The sequence below is a fragment of the Triturus cristatus genome, chromosome 3_2, assembly GCF_964204655.1.
Source record: "Triturus cristatus chromosome 3_2, aTriCri1.1, whole genome shotgun sequence".
NCBI classification, from domain to species: domain Eukaryota; kingdom Metazoa; phylum Chordata; class Amphibia; order Caudata; family Salamandridae; genus Triturus; species Triturus cristatus.
Genome location: NC_140584.1, coordinates 578,781,307 through 578,805,352, shown reverse-complemented (window position 1 = coordinate 578,805,352; position 24,046 = coordinate 578,781,307). Strand labels below are relative to the sequence as shown.

The 24,046-nt window shown below is 47.0% G+C and overlaps 1 protein-coding gene across 4 annotated transcripts in view; it reads right to left on the bottom strand.

The window, feature by feature from the left end:
* The window catches only part of TRIT1 (tRNA isopentenyltransferase 1), a 181,590-nt gene that overhangs the window by 96,305 nt on the left and 61,239 nt on the right, over positions 1-24,046 (bottom strand). For all 4 annotated transcript variants that reach the window (XM_085648343.1, XM_085648342.1, XM_085648341.1 and 1 more), the window contains 3 exons: positions 23,192-23,332; positions 13,089-13,187; positions 12,349-12,629 (listed from right to left, as the gene is read on the bottom strand). In XM_085648343.1, the coding sequence (XP_085504469.1) occupies positions 12,349-12,629; positions 13,089-13,187; positions 23,192-23,263 (452 nt within the window). In that variant the 5' untranslated portion in view covers positions 23,264-23,332. The remainder of the gene's footprint in view (positions 1-12,348; positions 12,630-13,088; positions 13,188-23,191; positions 23,333-24,046) is intronic.

The window sequence follows — 24,046 nt, the reverse complement described above, 5'->3', positions numbered from 1 at the left end:
AATGGTGTGTAGTAGAATGGAAAAGAATGGAGTGGAACAGAGTGGAGTTCCACTGCGTGGAGTGGAATTGTGAATTGTGGAATCATGTGGAGTGGCGTGGAACTGTGTGGGATGTAGTGGCACAGAATTGTGTGGTATGAAGTGGCATGCAACTGTGGAGTGCAGTGGAATTGTGGGTCAAGGAATTCTGTGGAGTGGAATTGCGGGTGGAACTATGTAGAATGGAACAGAACTGTGTGGCGTGGAGTGGAACTGAGTGGTGTGAACCGTAATTGTATGACATGGATTAGAGCAGAATTGTGTGGTATGGAGTTGAAATGTGTGGTGGGGAGTGGAATTGTGTGGCTTGGAGTGAAGTGGATTGGAATTTTGTGGAGTGACATTGTGTGGAGTGGTGTGACAGTGTGGAGGGGAGTGGCATTGTGTTGAGTGGTTTTGTGAGGTATGGAAAGCTGTCCGAGTTGCCACTGAACTGCCCTTTAGTGCTTCAAAGCTTTGTGCTAAATAATAAAACTGTTACTTACCAGTAGGAGTACATTTGCAACTTTGAATAATGCACAGGATGTGAATCCTGAAAATTCTTAGCCATTAGTTTGGTCTGGAAAAGTCTTCTTGAGGTCGCTTTTCTTTATTTGTAGGAGTCGTCAACAATTTGGGTTTCAACCTCTACTTATGGGATGTCAGATGTATGCCCCAGAAATCCCTAGACCCAGTTGCCATTTTCAGATTCCTTTTTAGGTCTCGCCTGACCCAGCGCATGCGCTGGTCTGGCGAGACTTATTGAGAGGGCTCCAAAAAGTGCTACCAGGCCAGCCTAGAGCTACAGTGCATATGCGCGGGCGCGCGCGCGCTGCGCTTTACCGCGATTACTTTCACTTTCGCGGCCGCTTTGCATAGCCAATAGGTCTCGCCTTTGGGACCTTATAAGTATTTAGTTATGCAACTGTTGCATGGCTAAACACTTATAAGGTCCCAAAGGCGAGACCTATTGGCTATGCCAATGCTTGTTTCTGCTTATGAATGGTTGAGTTTGTAAATACACCTCAACTGGTGGAGCTGGGTGGGTCGCATGTGAATCCAGAAATTTCTTCAATCTGCAAAACTACTCTTAGTGGTAGATAACCATTTCGTTTTGCAGCATGAATCTTTTCAGGATTCACATGCTGTGTGTTTAGAGAGCGGTTTTCCTGCATGTGGGTTGATGTACGAGTTACTTACCTTCGGTAACGATGCATCTGGTAGAGCAGTTGTCTAGCCGCAGATTCCTTAACTTAGAATATCCCCAGGCATCAGACTGGATCCGGAAAACTTTTTGCAGCAGCACCTCTGCGCGCCAGGGGACGGTGCCACACGACTCCGCCCCGATGTCGTCCACGTACATGACGTCAGCGAGGTCATAAGCCCCTCCCGGCGCGCTGAAGTCAGTTTTCTTCGGCGAAGCTTTTCCACGACAATGCGGAGCCACCAATAAAACAACTGTGAAAGTATGGGAACAGTGTGCGATGGATGAAAATCCGTAATAAAGGAGGATGGTGCAAGACACCATCATAAAAGACAGAATTAGACACTGCCTACATATAAATGGAAAAGCTGTGAGAAATAACCTCGCAAGTTATGCAAAGACCCTTCCAGAGTGCCACAAGGGAAGAATATCTCAACAGACAGAAATAACCCATTATTACTATGTAGAACAACAGACAAAAATAGACTGCCAGTACCATGTAGAACTGTGCCCTCCAGCAAGTACAGAGAGCAACAGTCCACCGCAGGAAGGTATGAAAAGTCTGCCACTGCCCCTATAATAATGGAGGTCTGAAACAGAGGTGAACAGATCCCCAAAGGAGACTACTGTAGAGGAGACCAGAATCCTGAGCCAATAGAGAAGGCGGGAAGGCAGCAGGAGAAGATAAGAAAATGAAGATGAATCTCCTGGTGAAGGTTAATCAAAAGGCATCATGGTACAGGTAAGAAACCCTTGAAAGGGAGTCAACTGTATCATGGTAACAGAAACCCTTGAGAGGGAGTCAGCTGTATTATGGCAATTCTCAAAGGGACGCAACAATGTGAGCACCCATGAGAGAAAAACCAAGGACAACTGAAAAATGGGCCAGCGGAGAACCCCACTGAGCAAGGTCCTCGCAGAACGGGGAGGCTGGGTGGGCGTTAAGGAATCTGCGGCTAGACAACATCTCTACCAGATACATCGTTACCGAAGGTAAGTAACTCGTACATCTAATAGAGACATCTAGCCGCAGATTCCTTAACTTAGAATAGATACCACAGCCATACCCCAAAGGGGAGGTGGGTCTGCGACAGAACAACAGAAAGCACAGAGCATTTGAGCCAGCAACAGAGTGACGGACAATGGGAAAGGCTATGGCGGAACAGCCAGACAGCAACCCAAATAGCTCGGAAGAGCAAAGGATAACGGGATGCAAGACATCCCAAAAATGCCATAATTATGCTACACCATACCCGTAGAAGCGCGACAGGTAGAAACGGCACCAGCCATATACCAGGACAAAAGAAAGAGGAAGAAGGACCACTCTCAGCGTAATGGCGCACTACGTGAACACCGACCAAAGGTTGCAATCAGAGCCTACCAGGATAGCCCACGGAAGGAGGGCCTGAGGGGCTACCACCAAGAACCAAGAGGTCAAGAGTTAGAAATTAGCAATGTTTTTAGAAGTGCAGGCGGAGACAAGAAACACGGCAAGTGCACCCATAGTCCCCAAAAGGGGGGAAAAAGGGTGAACGGTAACAATCCTAAGCACGCTGATGCAGGCCAGCACAGAAACACGCACAGAGCAAACAGCTACAGAGACCATAAGGTGGCATAGCTAAAATAAACGCAAGACTGCTCGACCAGGCAGCGGTAAGACCAAGGCAGGGTGTAGATCTAGGATGACGGACATTAGAAGATCCGTCCCGCATGCCCGGCTCATATAGTACAAGGTGAACTTAGAGAAGAAGGCACAGCCAAAGGAAGGTGCAGCAAAGGCACCAAAATATTAAGGCGTAGAAATAGAGGAAGAATCGCAGAATTTCAGACCACACCCTTCAACTGGAAGGAAAGTAACCCATGTCCAGAAGAGAGAACGGTTCAGTAACTGAACACTTAAGAAGGGAGCAGTATAAAACCGGGGAACCACCCCAGTAAGCGGAACGCAAAAAGGGCCTTATTGGTAATGCTGCATGCATCTCTGAAAAGCTCCCTGAAACATGGAGACTTCGGACCAGACCTTAGAGCCTCGAAGAAAGGTGAAGAGTTAAGAAAAGAGTACCCATGGAGCTTGTATATATACCTAATAGCAGATTATATATATATATATATATATATTATTTTTTTTTTTTCACTTAAAAAACCCATAGGTTTCACACACGTTATAGTTAGGAATTAGTTAGCTGGACATTTCCCTCGTAAAAAACCAATGAAATTCCCCCGTTATAGTTAGTGCAGGCAACTATAACTCACGCGACCGCAATCCTCTGCTGATGACGTCAGATATTACATCACTGTATTTAGACACTTATTTACCCATGTCTTCTTCCATTAATCTTTAGCTATACATATATTACAAATATTTATTTTTCAGAAAGACACATATGTAATCAGTGATTTAATATCTGACGTCATCAGCAGAGGATTGCGGTCGCGTGAGTTATAGTTGAACCCATGTACCCAAAACGGCATCATAAAGAGAAGCTTCAAAAGGGCAGATGCGGCTCCACATTCCCTGACCCACGGTGAAGGACATCAAGTAAAGGGTCCACAGACAGGGGCACCGAAGGGGGCTGCATGTTCAGAATCCGAGAGGCCAAGGAGACCACTCTTAGAAAAGCCGCACCAGCCTCGGTAGCCCTCCGAGGAGGGGACAGTAGCTCATCATTAGGTGAGGGCTGTAAGCTAACCCTCCCCAGACAGTGAGGGTGCGACCAATGCTCAACCGTGGGGAACCCCATTGATGAATGGGGGTCCTGACGAGGTTCTAGAATAGGCGCGGAACCGGTCGGGTGCGGTGCTCCTGAGGTGGCAGAGATACTGCCGGATCTCCATTTCTAATGGAGGTAGAGGCAAGGATACAACCTGCATCGCCAGGTGTGAGGCAGACGCCAAACTCTCTCCAGACTCTTCCGGAGAAGATTCAACAACCCGGCGTTGATGTGGCGCCAAAACAACTTTAGTTTGCACCGATTGAGCCGTGTCCGGCACAGACCCGATTCCATCTGGAGTCGAGTCGGCCCTGTCCAAAACAATTTGTCAGCGCTGATCGAGCCTCGTCCGGTGCAGACTCTACTCCATCCGGCGTCGAGTCAGCCTCGTCTGGCGCCGAATCCACAAGCTCCCCTTCTGAAGAAGTAAAAGGCACCGGATCTGGGGAGGCAAGCCTCCGGCGCCGCACCGGCGCCCACTCAGCCTCAACCAGGACAGGCTCCGACTCCAAAGAAAGAAGCGGAGGCAGAGCCGGGGAGGCGAGTCCGGCGCGGACCCCGGCTCCGGACAGGCAGCCGACTGTCCAGTAAGCCGAGGCGTGCACAAAGCAAGGCTTTGAGCAGCAGCAACCACCTGCAACGCCACAGGGAGCCCCACGGGACTATACGGCGCAGCAGGGGTGCCATGGGTCATACAGGGGGACCCAGCTGGGCCGCACCCTGACTCCATATGGATCGTAGAGGGGGACCCAGCCGGGCCACGCCTTGACGATACCACATCTCCGACATCCCTGGAGGACAAGGGCTCATTTGACGCCGGGGTTAAACCAGCAAGTCCGTCGGGGACCCCACAGCTAGCAGAGGCCCCGAGGACGCCCCAGGGATGGGAGAGGACCAAAGGGAGGCCCGCAAGGCCGTGGCATAAGCCTCCATTTGGGCCCGTGTCGCCCCCGGATAGGGTGGATAGTGGGGGGGATGACTGTCGGAGGCACACGTCCGGATTGTTCAGAGAGCCAGCGCTCCTGACAACAGAGGAAGGCGAGGTTGAGGACCTCAGCGACAAGCGGCGCAACATACCGAGAAGTGGCAACCAACGGCTACAGGCCGCAGAGGGCGATCGACGGCGGAAAGGCGTTGAAGAGGCTGTGGGACGAGACGACTCTGACCGGGACAGCCGTGCCAAAAGGAGCTTCAACCGGCACTCAAACCGGGACTTCGGCTTGAGGTGTTGGCAGGCGTCACAGTCCATGGAATCGTGGTGCTCACCCAGACACCACATGCAGATAAGATGTGGGTCCGTCCAGACATTTTCCGCAAACAGGAAGTAGAAGATTTAAAGCCCGAGGGCATCGCACACGGTTTTCAGACGCGAAGCGTTGATAAAGGGCCTGAAAACATGCCAGAGGAACCGCTCATTCAAGATCCGCGTTGCACGCGGAAAAGCAAACCGACGTGAGCGCACCGGGAGGGACTTATAGGACCTCGCTGACGTCACATGCGTGGACGACGTCAGGGCGGGGTTGTGTGGCGTCAGCACGCAGAAGTGCTGCCGCAAAAAGTTTTCCGGATCTAGTCTGACGCCTGGGGATATTCCAAGTTAAGGAATCTGTGGCTAGATGTCTCGATCAGATTGGGTTCTTTGGAGTAGGTATTGTCTAACAAATGCTTCAGTACTCTTTGTACTACTTCTGCTTCTCTGCTGATCTGAAGGTCCATGCAGTAGTGTTTTGTGAAGGTATGTATCAATGACCATGTAGCCGCTGCACAAATGCCCTCTAGTGCTACGTTGCCTAAGGCGAATGTTGCTCCTTTTTCCTCGTTGAATGCGCCTTTAGCTCATCAGTTAGTGTAGCAGCCCCTGCCACGTGAGAATATTTTATTGTCTCCACTATCCACCTTGCAATTGTTCCCTTGGTGGCTGGGAGTACTTTCCTAACATGTGCGAAGGATACACAGAACTGTTCTCCATTCCCAATATCTTTTGTTCTCTCCCAATAGTACATGATTGCCCATCATAAATTTAACATGTGCAATGCTCTACCTCTGCTTAAGTTTTAAGTTGTTAAAAAAAAAAAAAAAAAAAAGACAGGCAGGTTGATTGCTGGTTTAGCATGGAATTTGGAACAAATCTTGGGTTTGCTCTCATGACCACCATGTCGCTATGAATCCGTAGATATGGCCTTGTATCTCACTCTCCTTAGTGAGGTGTTAGCGATGAGAAAGGCAGTTTTGAGGCATAGAAACCTCAATTGTGCATTCCGCTTTGGTTCATTAGGTGTGTGAGCAACACATTCAAGTTCCACGTAGGCATTGGCACGCTTCTTGGCAGTGCTACTCTCTTCACTCCTTCTAGAAAGAGCTTCACCACTCTTGTGGTGAAGCAAATTCTACCCAGTGTGCCTCCTGTGGATGCTACAATGGATGCCAAGTGGACTTTGAGAGAGGCATAGGAGAGTTGTTAGTCTAGAAGATGCATCATTTATCCAATGACTGTGGCATCTTGCATCCGGTCTCTGTTTTTCCAAGGCCGGTTACACCACAATTGGCATTTCTTCCATTTGTTGCTATTACATTTCCTTCTTGTTGGCTGCCTTGCTTCCTTTAAGATGAGGGGTTTTGGTTCTAGGTGTCACACTTGTACCTCTTTTATCGTTAAGAGGTCTCGGTGTGCTGGGAGTGGGATGAACTGACTTTGGGATATTTCCATCAGGTCTGAGAACCATGTTTATCGAGCCAATTGAGGAGCTATCAGGATCAGGTTGACTTGTTTCTGTCATCACTTCTGGATTACCTTTGGTATAATTGGAACAAGTGGAAAGATGTATGCAAATCTCCCTGACAAATTTATCAACAGGGCATTCCCAGCTACTCTGGGTGGTATAACCTGGATGCGAAGTTTTAGCATTTTGTGTTCCTGTGGGACGCAAAAATGTCTACTTGTGGGATCCCCGAGATCTGGAGGATTGTTCTCAACACTTCTTTTAGTTCCCACTCGTGTGTGGTGTTTGCCTTCGTGCTTAGCCTGTCCGCTTATTTGTTTTCTTTTACTGGTAGATGCATTGCTACTATCCGAACTTTGTTCGCTATTGCCCATCTCCATATGTCCTGAGTCAGGGTTGATAGAAGGTAGGATCTTGTCCCACCTTGATTGTTAATGTAGTGCCCGAAAAACAGTTTTCAGCTCCAGCACTGATTCTTTGGGGTTTCAGATACCCCGGACATTCAGCTTGCCCATGTGAGCTTCCTTTCCCATGTTAGATTCATCTGTTGTGATTGTCATGTAGGGAGTTGGTGGTTTGAATGGTTTTCCCAGTTAGTGCCTTGCAGTTCCATCATTGCATCCCTTTCTGAACCTTGTCTGTAATGACCACTAGATCGTCACAAAACCTGGGGCCATATGTATCAAAGGGTTTTACCCATTCTGTGTCTATGGGAAAATGTGTTCATACATATGGCCCCTGGTTGTTTGTGACCATTGCTGCTAGACCTATTCTCATATTGGTCTAGTGTAGTCTTGCGTGCGCTACCTGGAGAATGTAGGAAGCCATCATGCACATCACTTTCCCCACTGCTCTAATCTCCAGACGATTGCCCTTCTGGCAAAGGTGACTGTTCTGACTGCTTCAATTCTCTCTTCTACTGATCTCATTTCAGCTGCCCCAGGAATGTTTTCTTCTTGTCTGGGATCTGAGAGAACTTCTCGTAGTTGATGGAGAAACCTAGTGTGTGTAATGGCCTTTTTCACCTTATTGATGTTCTTTTTGCATTGACTGCTTGTCTTCACTTTCACCAGACAGTCGTCTAAGTAGGGGCAGAAGTATTCTCACGCCTTATGTGCGCTGCTACTGCAGCTAGGCATTTCGTGAACACTTGTGGTCCTGATTTTATTATGAATGGTAACATCTTGAATTGGTAGTGTGTCTTGTTCACTACAAACCTGAGAAATTGTCTGTGACGTTTGTTAACTGGTATATACAGGTAGGAGTCCATGAGGTCTAGGCTTGCCATTCAGTCTCCTTCCTCTATCAGGGGAATTACCTCTTGTAGTGCGGTCATCTTGAATTTTTACGTTTTTATAAATTGGTTTAAAGATCTCAGGCCCAGTATTGGCTTCGATGTTTTGTCTGGTTTTGGTACCAAGAAGTAGTTTGAGTAAACTCCTTTGAGTCTTTGTTCCTTGGGAACTAATTCTATAGATTCTTTAACAACTCTTCCACAACCTGTTGTAGTCATAGTCGTTCGTTCAACTTCTTTAGCCATGGATGCATTGTTGGAGGTGACTTAGATAACTCTATGCAATAGGAGTATTTTATGATATTTAGTACCCATTCATCTGCGGTAATTCTCTCCCATGCTTGTAGTAATTTTCTGATTCTTTCTCCCAATGGTGATTTGTGTAGTAGGAGGGATGAGGGTTCCTTGTGGGCATTCACTTGGTGGTGTGGTTTTCCCCTCTCAGGCTTCCGTCTCTTCCGCGGCCGCAAAAAGATTGGCTTGAGGAGCTTGAGTGGTACTGCCATTGTGAGGGTGGTAGTGGCTTCACTTCAGTGGTTCCTGAAGCCTGTGTGGGGTGTGTGTGATTGCATGGTTCCCTTGGGCGGAGGTTGCTATCTTTTTATAGGTCATGCGTCCTGAAAGTTACTCTAGTTTTGCAAGGCCCCTATTGCTTTGGCGATTTGGTTGTCCTTTTTCATGAGCTGAAGCGTTTTGTCTACCGCCTCTGCAAATAGGCTGTCTCCTGTGAAAGGCATTTTCATGATGGCTGACTGGACCTCTTGCTTAAATCATGAGATTCTCAGCTAAGCGTGTCTGCAGAAGGTTGTGGCTGATCAGAGCTGTCTACCGGCTGTGTCTGCCGCATCAGGCCTGTGATGGCAATTGTCTTGCCCTCCTGCAACACTGTGTTTGCGCTCTTGCTGAATGCCTCTGAGATGCTCCAACAACTCCTCCATTTCGTCCCACTGTTGGTGAGCATACCTATTTAGTAGGGGGTTTGAGTTGGCTATCTGTGTTGCTGCGGACCTTTTCATTTTCCTTCTCACCAGGTCTATTCTCTTGCTCTCCTTGTCAGGAGGTGGTCATGTACACATGGTTGTATTGGCTCTTTTCCATGCCGTTGCCACAGTGAGGAAATCTGCTGGCACATTTCCCCTGATGTGAGGTGGGTCTCTTTACGAGAAGCAGTACATCTTCAATACCCTTGGTTTTTTTTTGGCTTAGTCGCAGATGGTTCTTTGAATGATTCTCTGCCCATATCTAACATGTTTGGGAGCAATGGAAGAAATTGATTTCTTTTTTGTTGCGGCAATAGTGTCTCCAAGAGGAAACATGCTTTAGATTGTTCTCTCTAGTTGTGTGCAATCCTCTTTACTACTGCATTGTATGCAGTGATGTCATCTGGTGGTGATGATTTTAACTCCACCCCTTCATCTGACGAGCCTGCATAGATATTTTGCCAGTCACCTGTTCATTCTCCCATGAGAGTCCTTCTTGCTGTTTTCCCTCAAGGTTGAAGCACTCCTCCTCTAACTCTTCCTACAGCTCTAGGGTAGCGGGCTGCTCCAGCTCCTAAGTTTCCTCTACTCCCACCTGCCTTCTCAATGTAGCCCTGAGTAGTCCTCGAATTCTCCCTTCTTTTTAATTAGGGCTTTGAGTTTGACCACAAGATGCTTTCTTTTCCTCTCTATCTCGAGCCAATGTTCTTTGTGCTTCAAGTCCCACTTAAGTCTCCTTGTTTCAACATTGATGTTGAGGAACTTTGAGGTCGAGGTTGAATGCTTATGCGACTTTCAGTGTCGACACAGAGTTCTTCAACAACGCCATGACTCCAGTCTTCGTGGATGGCACAGAGCTGGCCTTTATGGATGGCTTCGAGACGATTTTTTTTCTATCCCTCCCATGCCCTTGATCCTCTCAAAGTCAAAGCAGTTTTTGAGGGTTTGCCTCTATTGATGTCCCTTGTTTTGGACCTGTGTGGCTACTTGAGCTTCGCTCTGCCCTACAGCATCGACAATTTCAGCATCATTGCCAGTTTCTTTGAGTCGGAGGTCTTCGGCTCGACTGTCTCAGCTTTGAAGGGTTACCTTTAGTCTGTGTTCCTTCCTCGCCCCTTTCCTGTGGCCCTAGTAGGTTTGGCTCTCGACAATCCCCCTGAGATCCAGCTCTTCACCCTGGGCCTCCTCTATCTGCTTCCAGGGTGTCTTCGTCATCACTTGACAGGCCCAGGTCTTTAAGGGACTGCTGCTTTCTCTGCGGCGATGCCACGGCTTAGTGTGCCCTTCTCTGTTTTTACCTCACCCTGATGGTTTTGAGCAGGAACTCTGCACACACTGCGCAATCCTCTGCGCTGTCGTCTTTGGGAAGGCAGAGGTTACAGACCTCGTGTGTGTATTTCTGGGCGTATTTGTGGTAGCACTTGGGGCAGAATCTATAGGGGGTATTGCTCCCTTTCACATTCTCAGACCACGTGGTTTTCTTAAGTCGGTGTTCTCACCATGATGTTCCTTGATGGTTTTCGGCATATTCTTAGTGATCTCTTCTTCCTATCAGTCAGTAATCCTTTTCACTCAATGTTAATTTTCTGTGGAAAAAACTGTTTCTTCCTGCAATTCCTTCTTCCTCAACTTCGGAGCTCTCCCTTGGGCTTCCAGACCCACACGGCGGAAAAAAGAATCTGAAGAGGACGACTGAGTCGAAGGATTTCCGGGGGATACATCTAGCGTTAGATAAAGGCGGGATTTTAACCCATATGGAGGGAATTATAATCAAATATGTTACTGATTATCTCGACCTACGATCTATGTAAACATCTGATACCTCTGATGTGATGCAGGCGCTTGTATTTTAAAGAAGGAGCACTCCGTAATAGCGTATGCTTTTACGGGTTTGCAAACACTCCAATTTTTGGCACATGGAGAATTCTTGATTTGATCAGGCTCTATACAGGTCTTCAAATAGTGACGATGGTGGTAACTTGCAGGTCTCCTGGTGTAGGGTTGCGGTTTACAAACAAATAAGTTTTAGACAGGGAGTCGCTAGTGGGCGAGGAAGCAACATATCGCACCGGCTGGGGGATAAAGAAGATAGAGCCAGATGGCAGCAGTGAAAGAAATAGAACTGAATCACAAAGCGAGCAGTGGACAAACACTAATTAAGATGAATCAATCAGTGCTTCGTCCATGCGCCACGAAAAGGAAGTTACATCTGGCACGCACTGACCAATTAGGATGCAGCAAAGAAAAGTGACAATGATGCAAACGTATGGTAAGCAATGGGAGGACTTCAAGCCCTTTATAGTAAACAATAACCCCTTTCAAGCGAAAGCGCATGCAACGTCAGTAAGACAGAACTAAACAAGCAATTGCAATGCAATAGGTCTTGCATTTATGAGTTTCAGGTATTGGCATTGTAAATGACAATAGCTTAAATGCGAGACCTATTGCATTGCAAATATTTGTTGTTTACAAGCGCTATATGCCGTGCCTTCACGTTACTAGAGGCCCCGGACCTGTCTATGGACACGGCTCGTCTAAAGAAAGGGGCGGGCCTCTATTGATGTGAAAGCGCAGCATGGGGTGCTTGTAAACAACCAAAAAAGTGAATAGTAAAAAAAATCAAATAATTTTTTTTTTTTTTTTTAAATATACGCCTGCGTTCTGCGCCGCACCTAAACCAAAGGCGCGGCCGCCACTGTGTGCTATAAAAAAAATAAAGGTTAGGAGAGAGAGAGCCATGGTAGGCAGGTGAAAACAATTCAACAAAATAGTGCTCAGAGGCTCGAATTAAAGCCTACCAGTCTACTAAGCCTATTAACCAATGAAAAGCTATAGTTTACAAAGGACAATGACACAAGCCAATGAAAAATATGGGCAGAGAGTGGGCAGAGCTTCAAGTCCATACATGAATACAGCATGCCTCACAGAGCAGCGCATGCGCTAACCAGGCTTGACCTAAAAACAGATTGCTCAACTTCAATAGCTCTTGTAGACAATCAAAGAGTATCTTAGTTAACTAAACAGAAAGTAAAAGTATTGGTGGCTCTGGGACTAGTACATAGCTGCCAAGGTTTCAGATAGCTTATGTGTGACAGTTTCATAATTTCAGTGTAATTATGAGTGACATTCAATGACTAAGTGACACTTTCTCACGAACGGTATAATGTCACCCACTCAGCATTAGCATGGAAATCTTAACACAAAGTACTGCCACATAACAACTGATGTTCTCAGGGCCCCTTAAAAAAGGAATCATAATGGGTTCATGCTTAATACAAGATCTGAGAAGTGAGTTTGCACTATGGAATGGACGTCTGCCATGGATCTGAGGTCTAGGGCAAGACCTCAGATACAAATCCACATTGCATCAATCAGCTTCAGGTATAAGCTTGCAGTGTGTGTCAGGAGGGGGGGTTCTTACCTCGCCACTTTCCTTTTGTCATTCGGATGAAGTTTTGCTGCCATTTCGGGGTCCACCTGGCTCAGGCGTAGGTGGAGCTCCTGGCAATTTAGCTGCTCCAGCTGAGCCTTCCTGTCTGTCAATGTTTGGGGAGACATTGCTCCATGGAGGGTGGAGCTATCAACCTCATCTATTAGAGATCTTGATTCCGCTTCCATGTAGAGCTTTTGGTTGTGCCGCTTCTCCGGTTTAGCTTTGTCAGCTGTGAAAGGTTGAGGAGTAATCCCATTGTAGCTCTTTGTCTGCAGGGAAATAAAACAATACTGAAAGGTGGTATCTTCACCAACACTTCTGTACTGGGTTTATTTGTCATGTGTGGACAAAGTGAAGAAGAACAGCAGCCTAAGCGAAAGAGCTTGTAATGCTTACCCTTTGTATCCCTTAATAAATTAAGCAAATTAAGTCTCAGACTGCTCCACATTCCCCATCAGCAGAGATTTTAGTTTCCATTTGTAATACCCAGTTTCTTTTTCCTCCATGTCTCCACTGGGTGCTTGGTAGTGTTCCCTGTGGAGTGCCCAGAGAGCTCCCACTACTCTCAATATTCCCTCAAGTTGCTCAGGGATGTGGCTGTGCATTGTTCCTTCCTCATGAAAGCTAGAGTTCCCCTTACTTTATTGTGCCTATGGTATACAAGAAAGCTTCTACCTCCTAGTGGAATGTCAATTGGTGCTGCAACATGAGATGTACAGTGGACTTGCCTTCGTATCAATCAGCGTCTTCCAAAGGAGAGACTCAATGTAGTAATTAGTTCCTCCAACAACAATCGGGATCTTATTTCGGTCAAATATCTCCTCAATGTGTGCAGTTAAGGATTTTCAAATGTTAACTTCTTAATGTACATAAGGTGAGAACGCCCAAAGAATGCACACTGTGTAAAGGAGGGAGTCTTGCCAAGCTTAACAACTTGCTTGCTTCATCCAGTGTAAATTCTACGTCAGGACATAGGCGAGGGTTATGCTTTCATTCTTCACTTTATTCTCCAACAGTAGCCATAATAACAGTAAAAACATGTCCCACAACAGAGCAGGAAAAAGGTGGTTAAAACATCCAATCACAATACACCAAGCATTATGAAACTTCAACTGACTATCTCTCCCCCTCTTTCTTCGCTGCTCCGGCAGCCGATAAGTACATCCTCTGCCATATCGGTTTATTCTAAAGTGTGATTATTATTATTGTAGTCTTTCTCGGGTATGTTCCCGTTTAGTTAGTACCTTTGCTCCTGTACTGATGTCTTCTGGCAGAGGGTTTATTGTCCTTGGCATACTCACATTTATTTCAGGGACTTATGGCTGCGGCAACCACAACAATCACTCTGGTCTTTCAGCTGCCAGGGAAAACATCAACGCTCCCACCTACTACTTGGTTCTCTTCTAAGCTTCTGTCAACATGCAGTTCTTAAAATTGCGAAACGAGAAGCCACAGGAGAATTCCTGAGAGTTGTGTCAGGCTCTTCCACCGTCTTTCTTCAGCAGAATACCCTCACCTCTGTGCAAGGCGTCCTGCAAAGCAAGATCTGCATTGCACTGCATTTGTAGTGTGCTGTCAATCTAGACAGCGCCCGAGGCAGCCGTATTACCTTTCATACTGAAAATGGTGAAGTGTCTTGTCCCATTTGGCAGTTGTCATCCCACATTAATAGTACAATTTTCACGGGCTGCAAGTAAGTTTACTTATGAAGTAAGCAGTAATAGCTCATAACACTTCAAAAGTGTCAACATTTTTGGTCACATGTACTCTTTGAAGAAGTCGTGCAAAAACAGGATGAGGAGGAGGAACTCTTTCCTTGTGATGGTGACATTTCAGAGGTGGTTTACCCCTCAGTCAAAAAGGCAGTATCCTGCACCTTCAAGCCCCTTAAGAAGAAACTACTTATGTTGGCTGCTAGCTGCCATGAGCCCCGCCCTTGGAGAGAAGACATGGGCTTGCCGCAAGGGATGCCAGAACCCAGAGGGTCAGAGACTTGCCAATGCATTAGTCAAGAGGAAAAGAGCACCTTAGTGGGGGAGAGAGGGGGGGGGGGTGGTTGGGAATTGGGATGCAGTTTCACAAGCTCAAGGATGCATTCCTGGCCTGGTCTAATCCTACAGGAGGTAATGACGATGAATCCCTGGGTACTCAGACAGCAACAACACTAAGAGTACTGGGTCTCTCCCAGTCCCCAACTCTTTTGATAGTGAGGACTCAGACCGGATGAGGATTACTCCAACTAGCAGAATCAAATATATTAATTTTGACTGGCCGAACCCACCCCAAGGATTTTCAGAGAGAGTAAAATACTTAGGATATGTGTTTTTAGAAATGCCTCTTTTAGTTTGATATCACCATGTTACTATAAACGTTCCTGAAGTTGTTGCAGTAAGAGGATAGAAGAATACTATCTGAAATATACCTTACATAATGGTCCTTTAATTGTTGCACGAATGGAACAGAAACAAGGTTAATGACTGGAGAGATAGCACGAGAAGATGACACAACAAAAAGAAACAGTGCGGGAGAGATAGCCACCAGGAGTAGCATATTGGATGTGGACGGTGATTGAATGTTATTTAACTACATTTTTCTGTATTCCGTGAAATGTCGTTTTCTATTTCTATGGCTGTAGTTGGAGAATGAAGTAGAGACTGAAAGCATACTCCGTGCCTGCGTGCCTATAATAAAATTGAAACTTCTTCACAATAGGAATTTATTATGCCTTAGGCATTTATTAGGACATGCAGTAATTAATTACACTAATGCAAAGACAGACACCTCTTTATTGTCAAGAGTCAGTGCGATGTTAGGAGACGTTTGCCGATGGGGAAAAGCAAGTTGTACCACCTGTTATACATTTGTTTGTGAGTTAGGGAAGGAACAGGAATGATACTAGCAAGGAAACCCAAATCCTGAGGTGTGCCTGGTTAAAGCCTTCTTCAAATACAGGACTGCTCTGGTGCTAGTGATTGTGTAAATAAAGGATGTGACAAACGTTTTTGTGTGAATCTTTTTATTTCATGGTTACTTTTCATTGGATCTCATAGATCAACTTTTTACTAATTCGACACCATTTTTCTTTCTTCTTCATTACCCCTCCCAGTCATCTCTACTCTCACCTATCCATCTGCAGTCAATATCTTTGGACACACCTCTAGTGCCCTCCTTCTTTCCTTTTCTTGCAACACTTCCTTTCTCTCCTTTTCGCTCCTATGCTCCCCCACTCCACCTATTACTTTGTCATGCCTTTGCTAATATGTAATCTGCCCATGCATTAGTTTCTCCATTCTGTCCTGCTTTAATCTATCCCTCCATAATTTTTCTGCAATGCCCGGCATGCTCAACACATCAGCCTTGTTGTCCACCTTTCTTGATGTCATTGATTCACTGCTGTGCCTGCACTCACCAGATATCTGCACCATTCTCTGTGGTAGGAACAGCAGACAATTATAACTCATTGTAATATGCTGAACAAGTTATTTAGTAAAACTAACATTCTATTTAAACACAGATTCCTCAGATAAGTGCCACCCCTACGTGCTGATGTTAGTTTCTTTCTTATCTCTGTCCCCGACCTCGGATGCAGATCCGAACGATGATCAGTCAATACCAGTGGGCAGATTCCTAGATTGGGACATTTTTAGACTGAAAAGGAGACTAGTTCACAGAACAAGAAAGCGAGAGGGCAGTGAAACATCTGCAGACAAAGTATCCACCAGAAAGAGCATTGCAAAAGAGAAGTACATTTTTTCATCTGATGGATACTTCTAACTGCGTATTCCTCACCTTTAGAACATATACCCAAGCAGTGCCTCCCAAGGTGATGGAGCTGTGGAATGGCTCGAAGCAAAAAGTCCTGCCAGATCAAACGAGCAAAAGGTCCTTCGCTACGGACCTGGCTGTCAAGGAAGTAGTGGTTTGTAAACGTGTGCACTGATGCACATGTTGCAGCCAGACAAATATCAAGTACAGACACTCCTCATGCAAGGGAAGTGGGAAAAGCCATGGCCCGGATGGAATGGGCCCTCAACCACTCAAGGGCTGCTTCTTGGTCAGAGTGTAGCAGATTTTCGGCACTGCCTTGCCTTTCTATGAACCAGAGAAACCAAAAAGAGGTGGTAATCCATCAGAAGTACAAACGCAGAGCTCTTTTATTATCAATTGGAGTGTCGAGAGGAGAGACAGGGCAAAGAACGTTGGGAGAGTGATTAATTGTCCAACGTGAGTACCTGTATCCACTTCAGGCAAAAAGTCTGTCTGGGTCTGCAGAATCACTTTGTCAAGAAAAAAGCTAGTATTAGGTGGTTGGGAAGAGCGAGGGAGAGACTGTAGTTTGCTTACATGATGTGTCGAGGTCACCGCGAACAAAAAAAACACTAAACCTATTAGAGAGCTGTGCTGCGGTTTGAATGGGATGCACAATAGAAAAGTGAGAAGAAAATTAAGAGTCCACTGTGGCATCACAGAGGGTTTTGGAGGTACTAAATGAGACACACTTTTGAAAAATCTCATCACATCAGGTGATTTGATCAGAGACTTTTAGTCTAGCTAACATAAAAGGCCACATGAGCCAACAGATAACCACCTTAAAGGTGCTCAAAGCACCTTGTACTTCCGACAGTTTGGCCTGTAACAGATTACTATTGCCAGTGTCATACCAGGATACAAACATGTTCCAGCACCCGGCGAAAGCAGACTCAGTATAAGACTGCCTGGCAGGCAGGATAGCATTCACAGCTTCGGGAAGAAGATCAAAGGCCACCAACTGCCATTGCTCAATCTCCAGGCATAGTGTTGAAGATTGCACAGGTTTGAGTGCCAGACTCTGCCCGGCTGCTGCAACAGAAGACCTCCCGAAGAGGGAGCCTAATCCGAGGGCAGATGCTCAAGCCCGGAAATTCTAGGTACCACCCTCTTTATGGTCCAATCCAGCGCTACTAGGATGACTTTGGCCCACTTTATTCTGATCTTAAGATCTTGAGGAAAAAGAAATAGTGGTCTCATGTGCCATTCTAGCCAGATGAGTCAGACATCCTTCTTGTAAACTCCAGCGAGAAAAAAAAGTTTTGCCATTGCCTGTTCTCTGTGGTGGAGAAAAGATTTAATCAGGGTTCTATAACATTGCTGGAAGATACTCTGTGCCGTCGCGGAATGTAAAGATTATTCATGATCCACCAGGTGCCACCAGCTGAGTTTGTACACTAGGAAAGTAAACGACCCAATCAGGGGGTTAACCAAGTAAATGCCATTTTGCTCCACATGGCAGTGGTACTGTCCACGAGAACCTGAAACAGCCTCCCTTGGATTGAAGAACATAACATGCATTTGTAAAGTCTTGGGTCGAGGGGGGCATCTAATCAAATGGTTTGCTGCGGCTTTGCGGATGCACGCGGCAACGAGCCTAGGGACACTACGCGAGAGATGGGAGGGGGAACTTGGCCGAGCTATGGTAGATAGAGAGTGGGAGAGGGTGCTGCAGGGGCCCGAGGAGGATACCTCGAAACATGAGATTTCGTCAAATACAGTTTTTTGTCCTGCACAGGGCCTACCTCACGCCGGCTGCCATAAACAAGTATTTTCATCGCGTGGATGCATGCTGCCCCCGCTGCGCAGTGGTTGACGCCGACTTGCTCCACATGCTGTGGGGCTGCCCTGCGTTACAGTTGTACTGGCAGGCGGTACATGAGGAGCTCCGTCGGTGTACAAGCCGGGAAATTCCACCCGAGTGGCCCACTTATTTATTACATCTTTCACCGGCCACCCCCGGCTAAGGTAGCCTCTCGTTTTCTTGATTTGGAGATTATAGTGGCAAAGCGACTTATCACCAAGCGCTGGAAGGCAGACGCTGCGCCACATGTGCGAGCATGGCGTAGCTCTTTGCTGGTGTGGGCGAAGGCGGAGGAGGTGGCGCGTCAGCGGGAAGAGACGCTGGGTCTTAGAATGACGCCCGTCGCACCCCAATGGGGGGAGATGCTGCGGACGCTACTGCACTCTGAGGAGGTGGCCCCGGGAGGTAGCGGGAATGCGCTGTAGAGGCTGCGTTGGACGAAGAGGCGCTGTTCGTCTGGTTGAGCTGCCGCGCTGGTGTGTCTGACAGGCGTTAAAGTGAAGACAGTGCATGCCTAGGATTGAAGCTTAGTGCTTGAGCCGGTCCTGGTGGGGGGGACTGGAGAAGCCGGAACCTGGCGGGGCGGGGGATCAGAAGGGAGGGGCCGTCTAGACTAGAACTTGTGAGCTGCTGTTGGTAGTTGTTTTAGTTGCTAGGCTGTTGAGAAAACGGCCACCCAGTTACTGAACGGGGAGTTTAGCACTGTTTGTATACCTGTTTGGGGATGCACCGGGATTAGCACATACCTGATCCAGGAGAGGGTGAGCGGATGCTCTCCACTAGATCTGCGGCCCTAGCATCATGCGTGGTGTTAACTTGCTTTGGAGCCTTGCTGGCTGTATAAGAGGGCACTGTCACTCCCTTTCCGGATACTGTCATGTGGCTAGAATGTATATGCTATGCACAGAAACTCAGCTCATAGCTATATATCACGATGCTCACTGATTTATTATGATGTAGTGTGCGCTTTTGCCTGCAAACTTAATAAACAGATTTATAAATAACATGCATTTGTAAAGGGCACATTCACTCAAGGGTATCTTGCCACTGAATAACATGTTTATTGTTACCCACCTCAATGGAACTCATTTTCTCGAACTCAGAAGGATGAAAGGCTGAGTGGACCTGCTGGGATTTGAACCTGTGACCATGAGGTCGAACACAGGCCCCTAGAAGGGACATTTTAGTCCACTAAGCCACCAGACGCGGACATCAGAAAGCTATCAATGCCAGGCGATTGGCCCACAAGTGTTACAGGTTGATGTGGAGACAGGTTTCTGCCAGCGACCAGAGTCTTCTGATCTCAACCTCTAGCAGATGACCTCCCCAGCCCAGCAGTGACACATCTTTCACAACCGTCATCTTTGGTAAGGCAGGAAGAGTGGTCTGCCACCGGTCCAACCACAGGTGAGCAACCTCCGCAGGTATTTTGCAGTCTCCTCCAAAACCTGGATGGAATCCAACAGGTTCCATGGTGCAAGGTCAAGTGAGACTTTGGTCTCTAAGCAGAGAATGTATAGGTCACCTGACAATCGACTATCAGGTTGCTAAGAGGCCCAGAATCCTCACAGCCAATCTCACAGAGAGACAGGACTGAGGCTGAAACATCGGGATCACAGCATGAATGTTCTAGACTCATTGTGGGGGAGAGAATGCCCAAAACTACACCATATCCAGAAGGGCTCCAATGATTAGGAGCATCTGCGAAGGAGTCTGGTATGATGGACACGTTGATAGTGAACCCCAACGATGTCTGGAGGTACTCCATCATCTGGAGGTGTCTATGACCGATTGTGGGGAGTCTGCCTTCAACAGCCTGTGTCGAGGCACGGGAAACTGGTATCTTCAACCTCCAAAGGTGTGCTGTTACCCCCACCACCACTTTCATGAATTTAATTAACACTGAGGGGTACTGGTGAGGCCAAAGGGGAGCACAGCAAATTGTAAATACTCCTGGCTCACCTTCGACTGCAAGTAGCATATGTGGAACTGCAAGACGGGTAAATGAAAGTAAGCATTCTGCAGGTCCAAAGCCACAATCCGGTCACCTGGATCAAGGGCAGACTGAACCTAGACCAGCATGAGCATCTGGAATTTGTCCTTACACAAGGCGGCATTCAAAGGTTAGGGATATAAAATAGGATGAAGGCTTACACCCTTCTTTGGCAGGAGGAAATAACGGGCATAACAGCCAGTCCGTATTTCCTGAGCTGGAACTGCCTCTATGGATCCTTTGACTAAAAGAGCATGCACTTGTTGGAACAAGATGGACAAGTGTTCCTCTGAGAGATGGTCAGTATGGGTGGGAAGTGCAATGGGTCGAAAAGGAATGGCAAGGCACAGCTCCATTGGATAATCTTGAGAACTTGGCTGTCAGATGTGATATTTTGCCATACCTGGAAAATGTATCTGATGCTGCCTCCCACAGGATGGTCATATGTCATTATGGAAAAAATTAAAGCAGTTTGGAGGTTGACGCAAGAGAGGCAGGTGTCTAGGAAGTTGGCAACCCTTGATGAACAGGGCTTTGTCTGCTTTATCCCTGCCCCTGAACCCCAAAGGACTGGAGTGCTTGTTCTAAGAGAGGTAGCCTCAAAAGGAGTGAAACTGGTAGGGATATTGTCATATGGGAAAAGAAAGGCCTAGGGAACACGCTGTGGCCCAACTGTCCTTAAAACGTTCCATTGCCAAATCAGCTTTCTCACAAAACAGGTGAGGCCCATCGAATGGCATGTCCATTAAAGAGGCTTGCATATCTCCAGAGAAGCCGGTGAATCACAACCAAGCATGTCGCTGAAGTACCACACTAGTCTCAACAACTATATCCAAGCAGTCAGTAGTGTCAAGCCCAGAGTGAATAATGTACTTAGCCTCCTGAATGGTTTGAGCCAAAATAATTTGATATTCGTAGGGGCTGCCAGCAAGATCTGGCCAGCCATGTTCCATAAAACATGAGCATATATTCCCAGAAAGCATCTGATTGACTAAGGCAAGCCTTGCAGAGCAAAATAACCGCTTGCCCAAAGGTCTCAAGTAGTTTTGACACTCTGTCTGGGGAAGGTGTGAGGAAAGAATGGAGGTTCACCCAAGTGGTGGAAGCTTGAACTACCAAACTCTGTGTTGTAGGGTGCAGAGTCTAAAAAAATCAGGGTCGCACAGCACCAGCCTGTGGCGACTGGCAAATTGCTAGCTTACCGGAGAGCAGGAACAGGGTTTGGAACAGAGGCCCATAAGGGTGCTAGTCATGGCCTCATTAAATGGGAGGAAAGGCTCAGATTAAGTTTGTCCAGGGTGTAAAACCTCAGTTAGAATATTGGTTTTAAACTTCCATAGCTGGCCATTATAAGTCCAAAACTTCCACTGGGAGTCTCATCACCGATGTGAAGGAGGCCTTTGTTCGGTCAGTGGTCAAGAGGGGAACACAACCCAGTGTCTAGAAAAGTGTCCAACCCACTGACCTCTTTCAAATCAAGATACAAATTACTTGGGGAAAATACTCCCCTCTCATCACAATCGTCATCTCCAAAGGCTGATAGGCTAAGCACCAAAAGGTTGGTGGATTGCTGCAGTCAGGCTTCAAAACAAAGGCATAGTTCTGTCTGAATTGAAATGAACTGGGGCTGCGTAAGTTGGTATAGGGTCGAGACGCAACCTCGGACAAGGCTGGGATGGATTCGGCTCAGAGTTGGTGAAGACGATAGTGAGTGAGCCATCCTCGGACACTGCTGGTGTTGATGTCTCAGGGACCAGCATGGATATTGGTGCTGTATTGGAAGCCGGCTCTGCCATCAGAACGGAACCAGAGACGGATTCTGGAGATGCAGACAGCATCGATGGCAGACCCCAACTGGGTGCCTCCTCAGAAGCTTGAAACCCAAAGACGTACCGGATGGAGTCGGAAGGGAGCCAAACATGTGTGAAATGTCTTCTCTGAAGGCCTCAATCTGCAATCTCACAGACGGACATGGAAACTCTGAGTGCATTGAGATCAGTTGAAGAATCGGCTCTTCGCAAGACGAACGAGAGCAGCTCCACGGGGCACCCTGTCATACAAGTGGGTTCTCAGGTTGAGAGTGGCAGGACTGGGACAAATTCCCACTAGGACTTCTTCTGCTTAGATTTTGACTTATTGGAAAACTTGGACCTACCTCATCGACAAGCTGTCACGTGAACGCATCCTCACCCTCTATTTTGAACAGGACTTTAGAGTCTTCTTACAGTGTTCGGCAACGTGCAACGTTGCTGTCTCAAATGGCCTTAGGTTCAAAAGAGTGCAGTCCTTGCAGGACTTTGAGTTGTGCTTCGAAATCAAACAGCATAGGTAAGCCTCATGGGGACCGGTCAAAGATATCGGTTTCCAACATTTCATACAAGGCAACAGTCATTAAAAACTGGTAAAAAAAATTGAGAAAAAATGCAATGAAGATGAGGGAAAAGTTGGAAGCAAGTTCCAGATCCACACACGAAGGCGCAGAAAGAAAGGAACGGACATCAGCGTGCAGAGGTGGGGTGCTTATATATGCAGCTCTGTTCGTCAGTTACGGGAAAGAATGAAGTTGGCATGGAGCGCCACAACACTAACTTCTGGCACGTGGAAGCACTGTGGAAAAATCTTCCAGATCCAGTCTGGCGCCAGAGCATATTCTAAAAGTGAGGAATCTGCTGTTAGAAGCATCCATCAGAATCTACTGGTTTCTTTTTTATATGAACTTATTTATCCTACCACTCCCTCTTCTAAGTAACTGTATGTCTGCAGGTTTTCCTTTCAACAGTTTAGCTACACCAAATTGGTATTCGCCAAGATGTCCTTACGTTAACAACACAGAGTACATCGCAGAAGGCACAATGATTGTTGCAGCAGCTGTTGCATTGCTGGAGTATCAGGATATAGATTGCAAATCCAAACAAAGTGATCACATTATACCTGTAATCACCTGTTTACCATCTAGATGAGTCTATAATGTGTGTGCTGTCCTTAAAGTGCCCATCCATAAACAAGCCACTAGTACACTTTAATTCAGACAGTGATTGTTCGAATACTGTTTAGAATTTGTGGAACTTTACATTCACTGCTTTATTTTGTGCAACAAAGAAATGGCAAGGCTACCAATAGAACAGATTCAAATGGAATTGTTTTTCTTACTTCTCAGGAAAACTACTTAAATACCCTTCCCTCCAGGCCACTGGCACATGAATGTAAATAAAACTGGGAAAGGATATCAGAGCCACAGCTCGGTTTCTGAATTCCACGACCGTGAAGTTGGAGACTAGAGGATCCACAAAACTGATCATATGATGTTTGCACAGCTGCTGTTCCTCTGGGGTGACCTTGTTTGTGATGATATCCAAACCTTCATAAACCTGTGGGGATAAGAAAGTCAGATGTTCATGCAGCACACGCAACTAACGCACCATGAAGACCTGTATGGTACTATACTGTAGCACAGGCGTAGCACGGCCCCCAACTACAAAACCCAAAGCATGTGCTACAGAGTGCTGGGCTGTGAAATGGGTGCCGGTGGCTCCCACCTGCAATCACCTGCTCGATTAAGGACTACCTAAAAGAGGATTATACAGTGTCTTTGCAAGGTCTGATAGTAATGGTCAGAAGCAAATGCGCTCAAAGCGTCAGAACAGAAATACACCAGCGGCAGCTGGCATGTAGGTAGAGCGGGGTGGGGGGTGGGTTGGGAGGGGTCGGCATATGTGGTGTCAGTGCGTGCATGCATGCATGCAAGGTGAGTGGTGTGTGTAAAAAAGAAAAAACACTTACCTTGCTTACTACACTACCTCAGATGTCCTCCTCGCTCTGGCCTCCTTGGGCTCCAGTAAATTCCCTTAAGCAATCCTGGCGCTGCTTGCATGCTGGTAACCACCATGAGAGAAGCGCGAGGATCAGAGGGAGCAGCCTCTCTCAGCGCTCTCAAGAGCACTGGAGGCCTGTACTTTCTCTAACCCAGCGGTCTTAAGAAAGCTAGGTTAGAGAAGTTGAAAATGTTGTCTGTCCAGTGGCGCACAGGAGAGGGCAGTGGCGCACAGGGGGGCAGGGCAGAGTGGGGCGGAGCGGTGCAGAGC